General features: G+C 40.6%; 1 protein-coding gene across 1 annotated transcript in view; it reads left to right on the forward strand.

The window, feature by feature from the left end:
* The window catches only part of ITGBL1 (integrin subunit beta like 1), a 201,956-nt gene that overhangs the window by 180,423 nt on the left and 3,599 nt on the right, over positions 1–17,934 (forward strand). The window contains exons 8-9 of the mRNA XM_036250009.1: positions 1,389–1,505; positions 12,838–12,984. Coding sequence (XP_036105902.1) covers positions 1,389–1,505; positions 12,838–12,984 — 264 coding nt within the window. The remainder of the gene's footprint in view (positions 1–1,388; positions 1,506–12,837; positions 12,985–17,934) is intronic.

A 17,934-nucleotide genomic window follows, 5' to 3' on the forward strand; every position in this document is an offset into this window, starting at 1 on the left:
ACTAATTTTCTTTCTTCTATCATGTACCAACTCAGAATTTCTTTAACAAGATACAAACGCAGCAACAGAATGACTAACAACATTGTGGGGTCAGCCCCGAAGCATCTCATGATCATTTCAGTGGGTGTGTAATTATGATGGCTGGCTAACGACAGAGAGGAACAGATGTCTCAAAGTAGTTACCCAGCTGAAATTTTGGCAAACCAGTACAAATTCCTCAAACAAAAGGAATTTACTTTTTCATACCATCATCTGGTGCTGTGTTATGAGTACATTAAGGTGCAGCATGGTTTAATGGTTAAGTGTTCACACTGTAAAATTAATGAGAATGGATATAAATTACAAGCTGGGTCACCATTGAAAGTAACTACACCTCAGTATCTCTCCGTTTCCTGTTTTAGTAAAATGATAGTGCTAATGCTAGTCAGTGTGTGGCATTATGAAAACAAAAGGATGGAATTTAAAGAATAATATATGTTAAAAAATGTTTTCTTTATTGATTTTTTTTTTTTTTTGAGAGAGAGAGAGGAAGGGAGAGGAAGAGAGAGATAGAAACATCAATGAGAGAGAACACTGATTGGCTGCCTCCTCCATACCCCCCACTGGGTATTGGGCCCACAACCTGGGCATGTGCCCTGACAGGAAATGGAATCGGTGACCTCTGGGTGCTTGGGTCAGGGCTCAACCACTGAGCCACACCCGCTGGGCAGACTTTGAGGAGTTAAAATGTTTGACACCTATTTACAGCTCAAGAAATGATGATGAACGTCATAATGATAATAAGGAATACCTGAACCATGAACCAAACTTATTCCAAAGAAAATGTTTAGACATTGAGTTTTTAAGCCCAGAATGATAGCTATTTAGGTCACGGCTTTGACACATGCTCCATGTCAAAATGTGTTTTATGAAGTTTAAAACCGATGCCAGACAATCACTAAAATGTCATGTTGCAATGTACCAATAAATATTTTTTATGTGTAGATACACCCAAAATAAAAATATTTTTAAATGACCACATTACGCTAAATTTGTCAAAATATGTAAAATCCATTCAGTTGTGTTAAATGGGTTCATCCAACACATGAAATACGCAGACAGTTTAGCAACTGAATTGGTTTCCAGTATGAATGAAACAAAAGGTAGAAAGTACTCCAGGCAAATGACGTCTGAGCCAGCTATTGCCACGTTTACCCCACCACCTTGGCATTTGTGTTTGGCCTTCAGCTAACCGGAGGGGGTTAAGAAAAGTTATTTGCTGGACTACAATCAGGCACTGCCTAAAACTGGTCCAGGAGGTCTGGGTTTAATAATGTGCTTGTTTCCTTTGAAAGACTGGCTGGGTCTGTGAGCCCCTAGTGAAAGTGCCCTCCCTTTGTATTTGGCAGGTAAATGTGAATGTGGCAAATGTACGTGCTACCCGCCGGGGGACCGCAGGGTGTATGGGAAGACGTGCGAGTGCGATGACCGCCGCTGTGAAGACCTCGACGGTGTGGTCTGTGGAGGTGAACAATTAACAGCCCTTTGCTACTACATGCGACTTGCTTCCCCTGCCTTTCTTATTTTACTTACCTTGAAAACAATGTTGGAAAAAAAAAAGTCAACAAAAACAAATATACAATTAGACTTCAAAGCAATATACAGTTACGTTTGCAATGACCTTTATGTTCTTGGACTCTTGATTTAGGGGCATGTGAAAGTACATAGTATGCTATTGACATAGGATGGCTGAAACTAAATGGAGTTCGATAGCGATAGTAAAAGGCTTTGTTGCCACTGAGCAATTTAAAGTAATTTTTTATTACTCAACTCATAAATACTGAAGGAAGTATCACCTCTAAACTTGAAAAAAAAAAAAGCAGTAAGATAACTCCCTAAGTTTAATTACAAAATTACAGGAGACACACAGTATATCAGTTCCCATGATGGCACTGAGACCCAAAGAAGAGATTACTAAAAGCATGAAACTGCAAAGAAAGGATGAGACAGAGAGAATGTGGTCAGCAGAGGTAACACAGCAAAACTGAGAGTTTCAGAGGTAGGAGGTTGATAGTGTCTACCTGGTCTTCATCCAGGGGAGGGAATGGGAGTCAACATTCTTCTCACAGTTCAGTCTTGCAAAACCTGATAGAGATGATACATGCTGATTACAGCTCCTTCCAGGTTTCTGGTCCAACTAAGGTGAACTGGATGTGGAATCAGACTAAACAAATATAGCTGTATCTCTTCAAGATAATTATCGTAATGCAATTGGGCACTTTATTGGGACAAAACAAAATAGAGGTTACAACATATGAAAGGCAGGGACACTATCACTACCCTCTATCCAATATCCATGTATATCTATCTGTTCTCTCTAACCAACTATAAATCATTTGCACATTGACCAAAACTTTCCTCTTTCTCCTCTTTGCCAGCCAAGGCAGAGGCCCTTTGTAAAGACTATTGTGTCAGGTGGTGTATCTCACCCAGTCCTCATGCCAGCCACCTAGACCAAGTGAGTGAGATTTGAGGCGTGGATGTCCTGTAACTAAAAAGTGGTAGACACAGGATTTGAACGCTGACATACAGTTCACAAATTTTCCTCTATATCACACTTTTCCCCAGAGTGACATTCAACTGTTTTGACTTTATCCCAATGTTACTTTTAGTTTAGATGATCCCTTCACTGGTATTAGTTACCAGAAGTATCTAAGCAGAATAGAGTCTTTCTGTGAAGTACATTATGTGTCCTGACTCATTTAATTCTGAGTGCTGCATAGAAACCCTCCCTGGCACCTGAAGAATGCCATCTGCACATCTTTTCTCTTATTATCATTGTCATCTCCTCTGACATACAGTGTCACCTCACATGGGTCTCCTTGCCCATCTACTCTGGTGACTTGGTTGAAATGATTGATATTATAGAAACCAGTTACATCTACATATCCTTTGCACATTCCACTGAGTGGTTATTTGTTTTCCTTTTTATTCACTTCTTCATCTTTCCTGGTGATGGTTAGTCCTATTGCTTGGACAAAGAGTTGCAGGATGGAGAGGGTGCAATATCTTCATGCTCATGTTTATCCTGAGTAACACAAAGCTAGAAAAGCTACATATAATTTACAATCCACACAGACACTCTGCTTAGTATTCCTCAACAAGATAGGCGCAAGACACAGTCAATTCTTATTATTCACGGTGGTTATGGTCCATAACGTCACTGTGTACACTGAATTAGTGAATGCTGCTGAATCATTGCTCCTAAGGGAAATACAGGGCTAAGGTCCTGCTTCTGGTCACTGCATTTTCATCAATAGATCAATAATACAAAACCTTGCTTTTTGTGTGTTGCTGTTCAGAGACATCTTGCATAATATATCGTTGACTCATTAACATCGAACTCATGGCCAACAGCCGTTTAACTCATGCCTGAACAAAGATGACATAACACATGTATTTTTTTCAGTAAGGCACCTCACAGCCTTTTTGCACTTAGGAACACTGGATAACACTGCAGCACTACAGCTAGAAGCTATCTTAAATATCAAAATCACTAAGGCACAGAAATGTTAAAAGCATGGCACTATTTTACAGTGTGAGAACTGAAGTAGAAGGCAGAGCATGACCTTCTTTGACCTTAGCTGGGAATGTAAACCTCAGTCAACTCGATTTTTTTCACCATTCTGCCTGTGTTCTCAAATGTCCTGGAAAGCTTCATGAGTATTTATTTGGGAACTACAAAGACATTTTAGTAAGTAAACAAATTCTCAAACATGGAATCTTCGAATAATGGGGACTCATGTCACTCACCTTGAACCTCACTGGAAATATCACCTGCATTAGCTTTGCACTTGGCCTCAAATTCTGACTTCTTCACAACAGATAGTAAAGGTACTATGATTTTAATTCACAGGTAATTTTTGCACAGTGCATCATTAAAGAAATTATAAGAGCCTTGACTATTATAGTCTTGCATTTTATGTCTCACCTATTCTCTGTAAGGAAAATACAAGAGACAAGCCATTACTTAACATGTTTGAACCTATAGTACTTTTAGTACTAAATTTTTTTTGTATTTCCTTCTAGGTTTTGTGTGTGTGTGTGCACGCGTGTGTGTGTGTGGTTTTTTTGTTTTTTTGTTTGTTTGTTTTGTTTTTGTTAACCCTTTCTCAAGAATATTTTTTCCATTGATTTTGAGAGAGAGAGAGATTGATTTGTTGCCTCCTGCACAAGACCTGACTGGGTACCCGGGCTTGAACCTGCAACCCAGATATATACTCTTGACAGGGAATCGAACCTAAGACCTTTTGGTGCATGGACCGACGCTCTATCCACTGAGCCTGGGTGGGTTTTTTGTTTTGTTTGTTTTGTTTTGTATTTTTGAGGGGTAGAATTTTTTTCTGAATCTAGATTTATGAAACTTCTTTGGGTATTTTGATAATTTGTGTGGAGAAAGCGCACATCCTATGGTATGTTCAGTTGCTTCAGTTAGTGTGTGCAGACACTCGAGTACAATTTTTCACATGACAATTGAGTGAACAGAAGTAACCATTTTCTTCTAAGCAATGTAAGGCAATGCCCAGCAGCAAAATGAACATGAACCTCATATTCAAAAAGACCAGCATTTGGACTCTGGCTCTATTTCCTACTAGTTGTCATAACTTGGATGGGCCATTTGGTCTCTCTGCCTTGGTTTCATCATGTGTACAATAAGAATAACGCCCACTTATTGGCTTTATGGTAAGAAAGAAACATAAAGAATAAAAAGTGCCAGGTATTATGTGATACATGGGTAATCACTGAATGCCCTGTGTGTGTAATGGAAAGCAAAAGATTGAAGTGTCCATCTACATAACAGGACAAAACAATCCATCTGTCTAAAATATCTTGAGGCACTAGTTACAAAGTGTTTTGGAAGGAAGTTGGTTGGTATCCTGTAAGTCAGCATTTCCGTGTGTCAGGGAAGGAACGTCAACTACTTTGTTCAAAGCCTTTAGTCTCCCATCATGTGGCAGACAGTGGTGAATGGATCTTACTGCTATGAGTGTGTGAAACTCATCAACATCATCCTTCTAGTGTGGCTCCAGAGGAAAAGAAAATTGAGAATCACTAACTTGGGTAATTTCTCAGTTCACCACCAGACACTGAGTCATCACTCGAGTAGCTTTTCACCTGGAGGGATGAACTAGAACCCTGTGTGTCCACTGTGTGTTCAGAGCAGCATCCAGGTCCCTGACTCCAAAGCAGCATTTCAGCAAACAACAAATAGTAAAACCCAAAACATCTGTAAACCTACCTAATCAGTAGGTTCCGGAGAACTGATAGCTAGTATTGTTTATCCACCTTCCTGGCAATAACACTGATGATGATTAAACCAGTTCTGACAGGCTGGGATAAATGAGCTATTGTACCTGAAGGTGAGTGGAAGTAATTGCATAATTCTAAGCAGTTCAGGTTTGATTACACCAAAATTACAACCTGAAAATGACTGGCTAAAAGAAAAGTCAGTATAAAGTAAGACCATTCTCCATTTAATTAACTTATTAGAGAGTCATGTTCAATGATCATAGAGACATATGTGGACCCTCTCAAAACATCTTATTAACAATAAAAATTTTACATGACCTATGAATGCATGGATTTTTAAAATCAGATTAGTCATTACTGAAAAATTATGCATTGTCCAGAATGATAGTCCTTAAGATGGACTCATTGTTTAGTGGTATAGAACTTTAATTTTCACAAAAGAAAATATATCTACAGGTTGACTCACGTGTGTTTGTTTTTAGCCAAAATAAGCTTAACCAGAGCCCTCTTTCCTATCCTCTCCTATCCAGGATGGGAATAAGAAATGGACTGCTTATTGCTTTTTTTCTTCCTTCTGTGCTCCTGGAATAGTTGCCCACGAGTCCAATTTAAAAACCAAGTGGGGATAATGAAGAGCCACCTCTTAATTACACCATCAGTTTACATTTCTTCAGGGAGTTCTTAGTTCGTAGCTGCAACTGGAAGGAGCTTGTGTAGCCTGAGAGTGTGAGCTCAGGGAGCCCAGCACCGTGGGACTTCTCAGATGGAGGAAGACCCCAGACCACTCACTCAGACCAAGACTTTTTCACCTGGGCAATATAGTCAGTAGTGGAATTGTTCCCAAATTACATGTTAAAATCACAAACCTCTTGCCTCAGTTTATAAATGTACCAGTTAGGACTGTGGTTGGCTGAAGGTAATTTACACAAAGAAGTCAGTACGTTGTCACTTCCAAGATGGATCTTGAGGTGACTACCTGAGACCCAGCAACATCTCATACCCCTCCTCTGTTCCTTTACACTTTGCCCTTCCAGTGTGACTTTTATTATCATGCTCCTGGTAAACCTCCAGCTGTGTCCATCTTCTAGGAAAGAAGAAAGGGGAAGAAAAAAAGACAAAGGACAAAAGACACCTGCTGACTGAGTTTGTCCTATTTGCTTTGGAAGACAATCACTTTCTTGGAAACCTTGCCCAGAAAGTGTTCTCTTATATCTCATTTATTAGAGCTTTCTCCTAGGAGTACCTCTAGGTCAAAAGGAACTTGCATAATAAAACGTCTTCCATATGGACATATTATAATTTCCCTGGAAGGGGGCTCTCTTAATGGTAACAAGGGGAGAAGAATATTAGCCACTCAGAAGAATATTAGCCAGGCAGAATATCATATCTGATATAATTAGTGTTCATTCATGTCTCAGTTTCCCAGTTAAGAACTATCATTGCAGTATTTAAGGAAATGTCTCTGAGCCGTGAATTTCATTGGAAAAAATCATGTCTAGGACAGCACCGTTCATTAGAACTTTCAAAGATGAAAATGTTCTGCCCTGGCCAGTTTTGCTCAGTGGTTAGAGCGTCGGCCTGCGGACCAATGAGTCATGGGTTCGATTCTGGTCAAGGGCACATACCTTGGTTGCAATTCATCCCCAGCCCTGCTCGGGTCCCATGAGAGGCAACCAGTCGATGTGAGATGTGTCTCTCTCACATCGATGTTTCTCTCTCCCTCTTTCCTCCCACTCTATCTGATGATAAATATAAAAATATCCTTGGTTGAGGAGTAAAAAGAAAAAAAAAAAAAACAGATGACAATTATTCAACACAGTCGCCATTGGTCATATGTGGCAACTGAGCACTTCAAATGTTACCAGTGAAACTGGGAAACTGAATTCTAAATTTTACGTAATAAATTTAAATTGGACAGCACAGGTCTAGAGCATGCTCGAATATTTTGGTGTGGGGGAGGAAACAGGACTAGGAACGGGAGGCACTGATGGGGGTAAGCATTTGGGACAGGATGAATGATGCTGGCACGGAGACAGAACGGAAAACTCCTCTCCTGTGGGGACACCTGGGAAGTCAGGTGAAGGCACATGTAGTATACTTCAAGTGGTTCATTAGGCTGGCTCTTTCTTCATGTTTGTTCGAGAATGATTTATTATTGTCCACTTATAAGAAGATAGCTTATCTCCCGGCCAGTGTGGCTCAGTGGTTGAGCGTCGACCCACGCACCAAGAGGTCGCTGGTTTGATTCCCAGTCAGGGCACATGCCCAGGTTGTGGGCACAAATCCCACTGGAGGGCATGCAGGAGGTGGCCAATTGATGTTTTCTCTCATCGATGTTTCATCTCTCTTTCCCTGTCCCTTTCTCTCTCTAGAATCAATCAAGAGAAAAATAAATAAAAAAGATAACTTATCTTCTAAGTGCAGTCTACCACAGAGACAGTGTTCTCACTGAATAATATATGTATATAATGTATATATGGTTCTATGATAGTTCTGCATACCCTAGGAGATCTACTCAGGGGCCTAGGTGGCAACAGAGCAGGATTGGTCCAGCAAAAGCTGACTGAAACCACTGTCACGGTCTTATTTTCTTAACACCAATTTTCAGGATCATTCCATTTGGTAGGCTTTCTTAATGGCCTTCTTTGTCATTTTATGAGACAATACAATCATCTCATTTTTCTCCTCCTATCCTAAATGTTCATACTTGCCTGGCTTCACCCTCTACCTTATCCCTAAACACTGGAGTTTCTCCCTTGGTGGCTCATTGACTCCCAGAGCTTTAAGTGCCATCTACTCTCAGAGAGTGCAGCATGTACACAGCTAGCCCTAACCCGTCCTCAACGCCAGGCTTGTGTCAATCACTTCCTTTACTTTCCAAGAGGTTGTTTTGAGGATATCGCATGTAAAATAGTAAAGGGAAAACAAAACGTGAATAAATGACAACATAAACCTGCAGACAGTGCCTCTGATGAAGGTGGAGAGCGACTGGACTTCCACACTTTCATAGCAGGTGCGCTTGTCATAACCACTTTCAGAAACTCGTTGGTAGTATCTCGTCAAGATGGACTTACACGTACTCTAAGACCCCAGATTTCCACTCTTAGGTAAATTGCTCAATAAAAAAATTCCTACAGAGAAAAACAACTTTAAGTCAATAGATGAGGCTCAAAACAGAGCCGATTTGCTACTCTCAATCTCTCCCTCCTACAGCTTCCATAGCTAATCAATAGCATCACTATTCAACATATTTTCTAGTCAGAAAATGAATTCTCTCTTTCTTTCACCTGCCACAACCAGCTCAACAACAAGTGTTATTGGCATCACCACCATAGTAGATCTCCATCCACTTCTCTCCACTTGTCCTGCCCCATCCTACTTTAAGCCTCTATCACTTTTTACTTGGACTATTACAATAGTCTCTCATTTTCCCATACTCACTTCTTCCCAACATACCTTAATTTCTCACACTTAGCTGTCAAAATAAATGTACAAATTGTAAATTCTATCACATCACTCTTGCTTAATGCTCTTCTATGATTTTCTGTTTCTATTAGAATAAAATTTAGATTCCTTACCAAGAATAAACAGTTTGTTATATTCTGCAACTTATTAGTTATTCAATTTTTCTTACTCATTTTTTTCTACAAACACACTGGCCTTCCATCTCTGCCTGCAACATGCCAAGTTCTTTCTTATTCCAAGAACTTTCATTAGCTTTCTTGGAATATTGCTTCTATGGCCGCTTCTCATCCTTTGGGTATCACAAGCCATTCCCTGACAATTCCAGTAAACAGTGTTCTCACTGTTGAATATCCTGGCACCATTTTTAATTATTTTATAGCTCAAGTGCATTTGTTCACTTGTTGCTACTTGTTTTCTCCCCTAGTGAACTGAACGCACCATAAGGATGGGTCTAGTATGAGGCCTGGTGCACAATAAACAGCTCTTGAATGTATGACTAAAATTATTAGAGTTTATACAGAAGTGTTATTTAAAACATTTAAAAATGTTTCTAACTAAAGGGAAACTATGTAAATGTCAAATCAAAACATGTAACTACCAATGCATTTTTACTATTGTCTGGGCTAGATGCCAACCTAATGTAGAAAGATGTGATAAATGAACTAACAATTGCCTATCCTTGCATTGAGATTATCAATGATATTCTGAGTCAGAGGTAGAATGCTGTTCTCTGCAATAAAGATTTAGTAAGTCTAATTATGTAAATTGATTATAATTCTTACTAACCCGAGTCAGTAAAAAACATGGACATTTGGAAAGGATATGGTACTAGAAGCTCTCTATTGCTTTCTTACTTATTTTGTACCTCAGATTATCTGCCCCCAAAGATGGACAACTTTTTTTAACTTCTTAAGTAGACCTCACTTTAAGTGGACTTTTGTTTTATTGGAGAAGTCAAGATATAGTCAATTTAATAACTATTGACTGAATGTGTAGCTGTTAGGGGACACTAATTCTCTAAGTTCACTTTGCAGAATGTAGAAATAAAATAGTCATCTAAGAATGGTCCACTGGTCTTGAAGGACAATTCTTTAACCAGATGATCTGTAAACATGTCCTGGATTCATTTTACATTTCTTGATTGTGATTTATTTTTTAAAATTAGGAGATGTTGTTTAAAACATAACTTCAATCTAAAAATGTATTTTGAGGATCCGCTATGACAAAAGCAATGTGTTTGGCACTCTGAAGGTTACAGCGACGGGTCAGAAGGGACTCCCGGTCTCAAGGCATTCACAGTCAAGGAATGGGTTTATTTTATTGATAACTACATACCACAAGGTGGAAGTCAAAAAGTTCCACAATAGAGTTGAAGAATAAGGTAGTATAGGAATTCAGAGGAGAAAATGAATTTCACTTGGGGATATTAGAAAAGTCTTCACAGAGGTTTGAAAACTAAGCAGGACCTGATGTGTTTAGTAGGGGGACAGTATTTTTATCGAAACAATGGCACAAAGTCAGAAAAGCTCAAGGAATGTTATAGAGAAGAACTAGGTCCATTTGGTAAAATCAAGAGTTCTATGCAAGTGGAGAGGAGGAGAGATTGTAAGGCTGGACATGTAGCTTGGGACTCTATTTCAGGAATCTAAAACATAAGGAAGGCTAAAGTGGGTGAACTTCATCTCCTAAACATTAGAGTCATACAGCATGAGATCTCAAGGCTGTGATGTGAGCAGAGTGATGTAATATGAGGTGTGAGCAAGAATATTGGAGAAAGACATGATAGGAAGGTTTCTCAAAGGGTTATGATGAGATATGAGTGGGTATTTTGAGTAGTTGCACCAGGACTTGGCAACAGTTTACATGCGGGGATTAGCAGGGATTCAAATGTGATTGAAAACATTTTGAACTGGTCGGAAGGAAAACTGTATCCTTAAAATAAATGGACAACACAGAACAGTTTTTAGAAGGAAAATTATATGTGCAGATTGAGAAGTATACTTCTTTTTTTTTTTTTAATCCTCAGCTGAGGTTATTTTTCCATTGATTTTTAGAGAGTGGAAAGGAGGGAGAGGTGGGGACAGAGAAGGAGACAGAGAAAGAAACATCGATGTGAAAGAGACACATTGATTGGTTGCCTCCCACATACACTTGGACCAGAGCTGGGGGTCAAAACTCCAACCCAGGTGAATGCCCTTGACCGGGAATGAAACTTTTGACCCTTCGGTGCACTGGCTGACACTCTAATCACTGAGCAAAACCCATCAAGGTGAAAAGTATCAATTTTGAATCTAGTCTAGTAGAACACAAAATATGGAATCGCAGGTGTGGTACAGTCCTGTGATCATTGAATTAGCAGAAATCCTGTAATGTGATGAATTTTTCAAACATGAAAGTATAGAAATAAAGGGTGATTGAAGAAGTAGACAATGGAGGAGAGTTGGAAGGGTAAGGAGAGTCCAACGTCATGAAAACCAATACACGAGACATTTTTTAAGAAGAAAATGCTCCTGAATGTCAAATATATACCTTCAAACTATGTAGCAGCTAAAGAAGATAGGAATTAAGAAAACGTTTTCTAGTTGTCTCAAATTGGTAATCGTCATTCATTTCCCAAAATGAACTATAGTGGCAAGGTGACAGTAGAGAAAGTGTGGACATTGCAATCGGAGAAATTGAAGTTGAGGTCTGATTCTGTGTGGCTGAGCCATGTGCTTTGGGGTAAAGTTGTTTGTTTCTCTGGACCTCAATTTCTTGACTGTACAATGGGGATAATACCTTAATCAAAGGGCTGTGAGGGTAAATTTAGTAAATCAATGTATGGATAAGAGGAGGCCGTTGGAAATAGGTCTGTTATTCCAGGTATCTTTTGAGTTTGCCTCCCATTTGCTTTCCATAAACTTCCAGATGATCATGTGTTATGGAAAAATCTTACCTGGGTTTGTGGGAGGTTAGGTAAAATTAATCATTACAATGAATTGTAAACAATTAAGCATTGACCCCCCAATCCCTCCTTGTGCAAAGCTGAGTGCAGCGGATGGGATAGGTTTACTCTTGAAGGTCCTGCCACGACAAATGGTCAAGGCCGAATGGTGTCAACAGGCCCAGAGGGGCTGATCAGTGTGAGGGATGATTTTATGTGTCCCTGGAGGGACAACTGTGTCCTTGATACTTGATTTTGCATACCCTGGTGCTTACCAACATGCACTGTTCATAATAGAGGCTCAGTAAAATTTTGCCAAACAAATAGCTGTTTGTCTGTCTGTCTGGAGTGATCTGGCTATAAGATAATACACATATAAGAAAAAGGATACAGCATTGATTGGAAACAAAAAACTAAAATGGAAAATAATACAATCTCATAGGGTGTTGGTGGCAAGCAACTAGGCAGATGTACATGCCAATGTATAACTGTCACAAATACAATGTTGTTTATATTACCAAAAGATAAACATTTCCCAAACCAGGAGCCAATGACAGAAACAAAAGGAAAAGGAAGTTTGAGATATGAATTAAAACCTCATGCTGTTTTTAACTTCTAGACAATAATAGAGAGACATGATAACTTACTCTTATATCAGTTCTTATTAATAAGCAGAAAGGTATACAAAGAAATATAATACCAAATGCCATTCTTTTGGAAGTTAACCTCTTGTTTTTATATATAAACAGTAGGATTACAATCAATAAATGTTGCATCAATGGTCCGGTGACTAGCCTTGCCCATTAGTCTGGGTGTCATGATGTGCACAGTGAAGTATCTAGACTCCATACTGATAAAAACTCAAATGACATATTTTGTATCAAGAAAGGGTGGTAAAATTCCATTTTAAATTGCTTCAAGATTTCTTTCTCTCTTGAGTACATCTCCTTTGCTACATTCAAATACATTACGTGACGCTAGAACTTTGTTGTGAAGTTCTTTTAAGCTGTTAAACGCTCAGCTGACTAAGCATAAAGGGAAAATGTGTTTGCTGGATAGAAAACCAGATCCTATGGTTTACATGTTTCCTCCTTAAAAACTGCGATGCAGCCAGATATTTACCCCTCTCCTTCTCTCACCCCCCCGTGATTGCTTCGCAGGCCACGGCACGTGCTCCTGTGGTCGCTGCGTTTGTGAGAGAGGCTGGTTTGGAAAGCTCTGCCAGCATCCCAGGAAGTGCAACGTGACGGAGGAACTGAGCAAGAGTTTGTGTGAATCAGCAGATGGCATCTTGTGCTCGGGAAAGGGTGAGTATCTGCCGGAGCTTGGACTGAATCCCTGTGGTGACACACGGTTTGCACAGCAGCACACAGCAAACATCTTTTTCAGACTGCACTTTGCGTGAATGAGAATCACTCTGTCCTCTGCTGGTACCAGACATGAAGCTTGAATGTTAACTACGTGAAGTTCAGCATCCAAGCAAATGAAGTTGGGTGAGGTGGGCTGCATGTGAAAAGATCTTAAGCCACTTGTATACAACGTCATTGTGAATGAGATACAGTTACTAATTGTCTAAAGAAGAAAGTACAATAGGATATGCTGGGTACTGAATAGGCCCCCCCTCAAACGGCAAAAGTATAATCACTGAGTTCACCTGTGACATAGCAGAGTCCAGAACTGCACACAACGCTCTGGCAGCTCGTGGCATTCTCACTAAACATTAGAGAGCTGCCCTGCCTGGAGCTGGATGTCATTTCCCAGCCCCCCCTCTTTGGCTCAGTTGCCTCCTTGCAGAACAAACCACTGCCTTTTCAGACTTTCATAGCTGATGCTGCATTTACCCTCCAACACCTACCCTGGGTCAGGAGGAGCAGGTAAACATCTTTCTGAAGAAGACACAGTGAAGCAAAGCCAGTCGGCTGAGGAGGTCTCAGAAGCAGAATTGACCTCAGGGATGTGCCCCTAGCTGCAGCTGTTGCTTTACCTGTCACTCAAAGCCAATGCTATCCGGATGAAAGAGACATCTTGACGTAATTAGAAAGATAAAATCAGTTGGATGTTGTGACCACATATGGTGCCAGGAGGAAGGTTGAAAATGGATATAAACATGCTCATTTCAATAGACAGCCATGTCCTTGGTTTCCGGGAACTCTGCGTTTGAGGCTGGTGTTTACAGTGTGCTGGCAAGGAGGCCGAGCCTTCCACCTGATGCCATTGCAGCAGCCAGCAGCACTCACACAGGTTTAAAGCAATCACTTTGTTCCCATTTGTTCTATACGGTTCATTCTAATTCCATGTCCCAACAAATGTCCCACCATTGCAGTTCTCAGGGGACCTCAGGTGCTGGAAACACTTGCTTTAGGTTCAAGAAGTTTTGCTGGGCCCTGGCCCTGGTCATTGTGGCTCTTGATTGGGTGTCGTCCTTTGCACTGAAAGTCCCTGTTTCGATTCCTAGCCAGGGCACTTGCCCAAGTTACAGGTTTGGTCTGGGATAGGGGGCATGCTGGAGGCAGCTGACTGATGTTTCTTTCTCTCCTTCTTCCTTCCTCTCTCTCTAAAAATCAATTTAAAAAATCTTTAAAAAAAAAAAGCAAGAAAGAAATTCTGTTGGGAGGAGGAAAGAGAGGTTGAAAGGAAAAGACAGCCTTGGCTGCTTGGCTCAGTGGTTAGAGTGTCAGCCTGCAGACCAAAGTGTGTCTTGGGTTCAATTCTAGTCAAGGGCACATGCCTGGGTTGTGGGTTCTATTCCCTACCTCAGGTGGAGTTGTGCAGGAGCAACCTATTAATGTATCTCTATCACATTGATGTTTCTCTCTCTTCCTCCCTCCCTCCCTTCCACTCCCTAAAAATCAATGGAAAATGTTCTCAGATGAGGATTAACAATAAATAAAATAAATAAATAAATAAATAAATAAATAAATTCATAAATAAAGAAAGAAAGAAGACAGAGGGAAGGAATTGCTGAGGAAGCGATTAAGAGATTAACAAAGAAACAGCAAAGGGGGTAGGGATAGAATTAATCTTCAAAGGGGAAGCAGGAAGGACAAAGGAAATGTTATCAGAGCAGAAAGGAGTGTCCTGTGTACACAAAAGTACTGAGAATGATTAATTTGTCTCAATTAGATCACCTCCACCCCCGACCAAGTATAGCTTCAAACACAGAACCCTAACGTTTAGATCCTTTTTCATGATGGCCTTATCCTTGGGATAAGGATATTAACTTTTCATAGAAACTCCATTGAATGAGGAAACTCTTGTATTGTAACATTGGTGTGCTTGTTTATATTTGCTTATTTAAAAAATCAACTGTTTTATGTGTGTGTGTGCATGTTTACCAGACATGCTATGAAGTAATTGACATTATGCATAAGTGGGTCTCTGCTAGTTATATCCATTCACAGGTGCACAAAGCCATGCTCACCTGTGTGGTGAATACCAGTGTGTCGGTTCCTAAACTGAAGTCCATGCAAAAAGAGGAGTAATTTGTTTTCAAGAAATAAACATTTTTTTATTAAAGTCATTACATTCTGAAGAGGAATTCTTATTTTTCAGCACCATAAACGTAGAAAATGCTAAGAAATAAAAATAAAAAGGGGTGGGAGGGGTGAACCCAGCAGCATTTTCTCAAAATAAAACAAGAAAAGGTCTCTGGTTAATGCCTCTTTCAAATTGTTTGCTTTAGGTGATGGAATTATATCTGCAGATCGGTGAAGAGCTGACAGCGTATATTCAAAACTATTTGTTTATCCTTCAGTGGATACAGAGTTTTTAGTCTTTAAACTCAAAAGGGAATGAGTGTAAAAGCTGCCTCAAGGCTGCATGCTTCGAGGCTGGCCTTGGTGGTGGGCATTCTATTGTCTCCAGCTGGCTGTAGGCTCCTTTCTCTCCTCTTATTCTGAAGACATCAGCGCTGGGTTACAGAAGAAAGAGACTAACCGAGACCATGGAACTGTGATCTTCCATGCACAGGGAATGGTGGGGATGCAACAGTTATTTCTGTCCCCATGGAGGGTCCCTCCCCACGACCCCCTAAAGAACCACAGAAAAAGTAGCTCATGAAAGAGGCTACCGGTATTGGACATGGTATCAGAGAAGAGAAACTTATTCCAACTTACATTGCTGGGACCAGGTATTTCTTAATAGAGTTCATGGACTTGCCAGAATTCCATACACTTTTCCTCAAAATTATGAATGAGAACCCAAAGGACATTGGAGTGTTTTTTCTTTCCCCCCTTAGGGGACAGGTAGGCGCAGCGGGCATGAGGCCACCATGGCACACACCACCCAGTAGCTGGTACCCGACTGTTTCCACCAGAAAGGCAGATCTGAAACATGCACTCCCCTGAGCTGCGAATAAAGCCGTCACCTCAGGAGACGATGAAGAAATAGCGTTTTATTTCTTTACAAATTTATAGCCAAGACAATAAATCACTCCATAGAAAAATTTAAAACAAGATACATTGTTGTGACCTTCACAACTGATGGAGTCGTTAGTACAATGGTGAAAACTGCCTGCTGGGGTGTCAGGTTGCAGCATTTTGTCAGGCTTGATGAATGGAAAAGAAAGTCCGCTTTGTTAATGGGGCCGCTAACCAAGGTGCTCGTCCTTACACTCAAACTGCTTTTGTGAATAACCAGAGAGATGAGCTTGGAGCCAGGTCTCCTCTCTGTGGAGCTACCTTTGCTGAATACACAATATAATTATTCATCGGCCGTTTGTTCATCTGTTTGTTTATTTTTGTTTGTCTGGATGTTTATTTGTATCCCAGAGTACATAATAACTTTTTCACCTTGGTAACCACCTAGGTCCAGGTCACCACCTCTAACATTCTTAAAGATGTTTCCCGATGATGGCTGTAATTGCCTGTCAGGAAATGTCTCCCTAGTACACTCACAGTGACACTGTGGAGTACCCCATCACCAGGATAAGTCCATGGTACACCCACCCACCCACCTACTTAGCCCTAACTTCCACCCACCCTGGCTGATTCTCCATCCGTGGAAAGAGACAAGGTAAAAATGAGGCTTCGAAAACCAGACTAAACCAGTGTTTTTTTGTTTGTTTGTTTTTTTATCCTCACCCAAGGACATTTTTTCATTTTTTGTTCAGATAGAGTGGGAGGGAGAGAGAGGAAGAGAGAGAGAGAGAGAAACATCGAAGTGAAAGGGACACATCGAGTGGCTGCCACCCGCACGACCAACCAGGGCCGGGGACAAACTGCAACCGAGGTACGTGCCCTTAGCGGGAACCGAACCTGGGTCTCTCAGGACCGCAGGCTGACGCTCCAACCGCTGAGCCAAACCGGCCAGAGCTAAACCAGTGTTTTAATTGCCTCACTCACTATGTCTGTCAGTGGGAACACACGACTCACTTTTTGAAACTATATGAGGTTTTTCTGGTGGGAGGCATCACAGAGAGGCAGATAGATAGATAAACTAGTAGACTGAACAGGATCGAAATCTTAGGTTAACTGTTGTTTATTGCCCAGGTGGCCCTGGGGAATTCCCTTATTCTCTCTGTACGTCCATTTTCTCCTCTTTGAAGGCAGAAGGATTTCATTTCTTTCCCTTCTTAAATCCTATGGATGCGCTGAAGACAAATGAGAAAATGTGGCTGATTTCCCCATGGATGGTAGCCAGCAAAAAGCACAGAAGGATGATCAGAGCATTCTAAAGGGTCCTTATACTGAGAAAACAAATAAATGATCAGTGGTGTCGTGGTCATGAATTTACCACCCTGGAGTTCCTGCCAAGATGGACCAGCTGCTCCCAATGGCTGGGCTGGGTCTCATGGGTTTAAGTGGGTACCTGTCTAGCTGAGATGAATAATTGGTCCTCTCTTGGAAGTCATGTAGCTTATACTGTCTGACAGAGTCCTCTTCCTAAGATTTTCCCTTTCCAGAGATGGGCAATTTGACCCCTGATTATTGACGAAAGCAGCCGGAGCACTCTATAACAAAGGCGCTATAAGACGTCCTAATAACGATCACACTATGTTATTACATGCTCTGCTACTCCCAGCTTCACAAGCAGGAGGAGAGTTTTCTACCTCTAAGATGCACTGAGAATTGACAGGCAGGAAGGAACAACACAGCTGGGGAAAATGCTGACCGAGAAAAAAGCTAGTTTTTCATAGCACATACAAAATCAATCCCCATTTTTCATTCTAAGTATTTTAGTGAATAGTAGACTTTTGGAAATGGAATTTACTTGTCAAATGGTCTACCAATGTATACCATATTAACTCTAGCTGAGCT

The sequence above is a fragment of the Molossus molossus genome, unplaced genomic scaffold (genome assembly GCF_014108415.1).
Source record: "Molossus molossus isolate mMolMol1 unplaced genomic scaffold, mMolMol1.p scaffold_m16_p_9, whole genome shotgun sequence".
Taxonomy (NCBI): domain Eukaryota; kingdom Metazoa; phylum Chordata; class Mammalia; order Chiroptera; family Molossidae; genus Molossus; species Molossus molossus.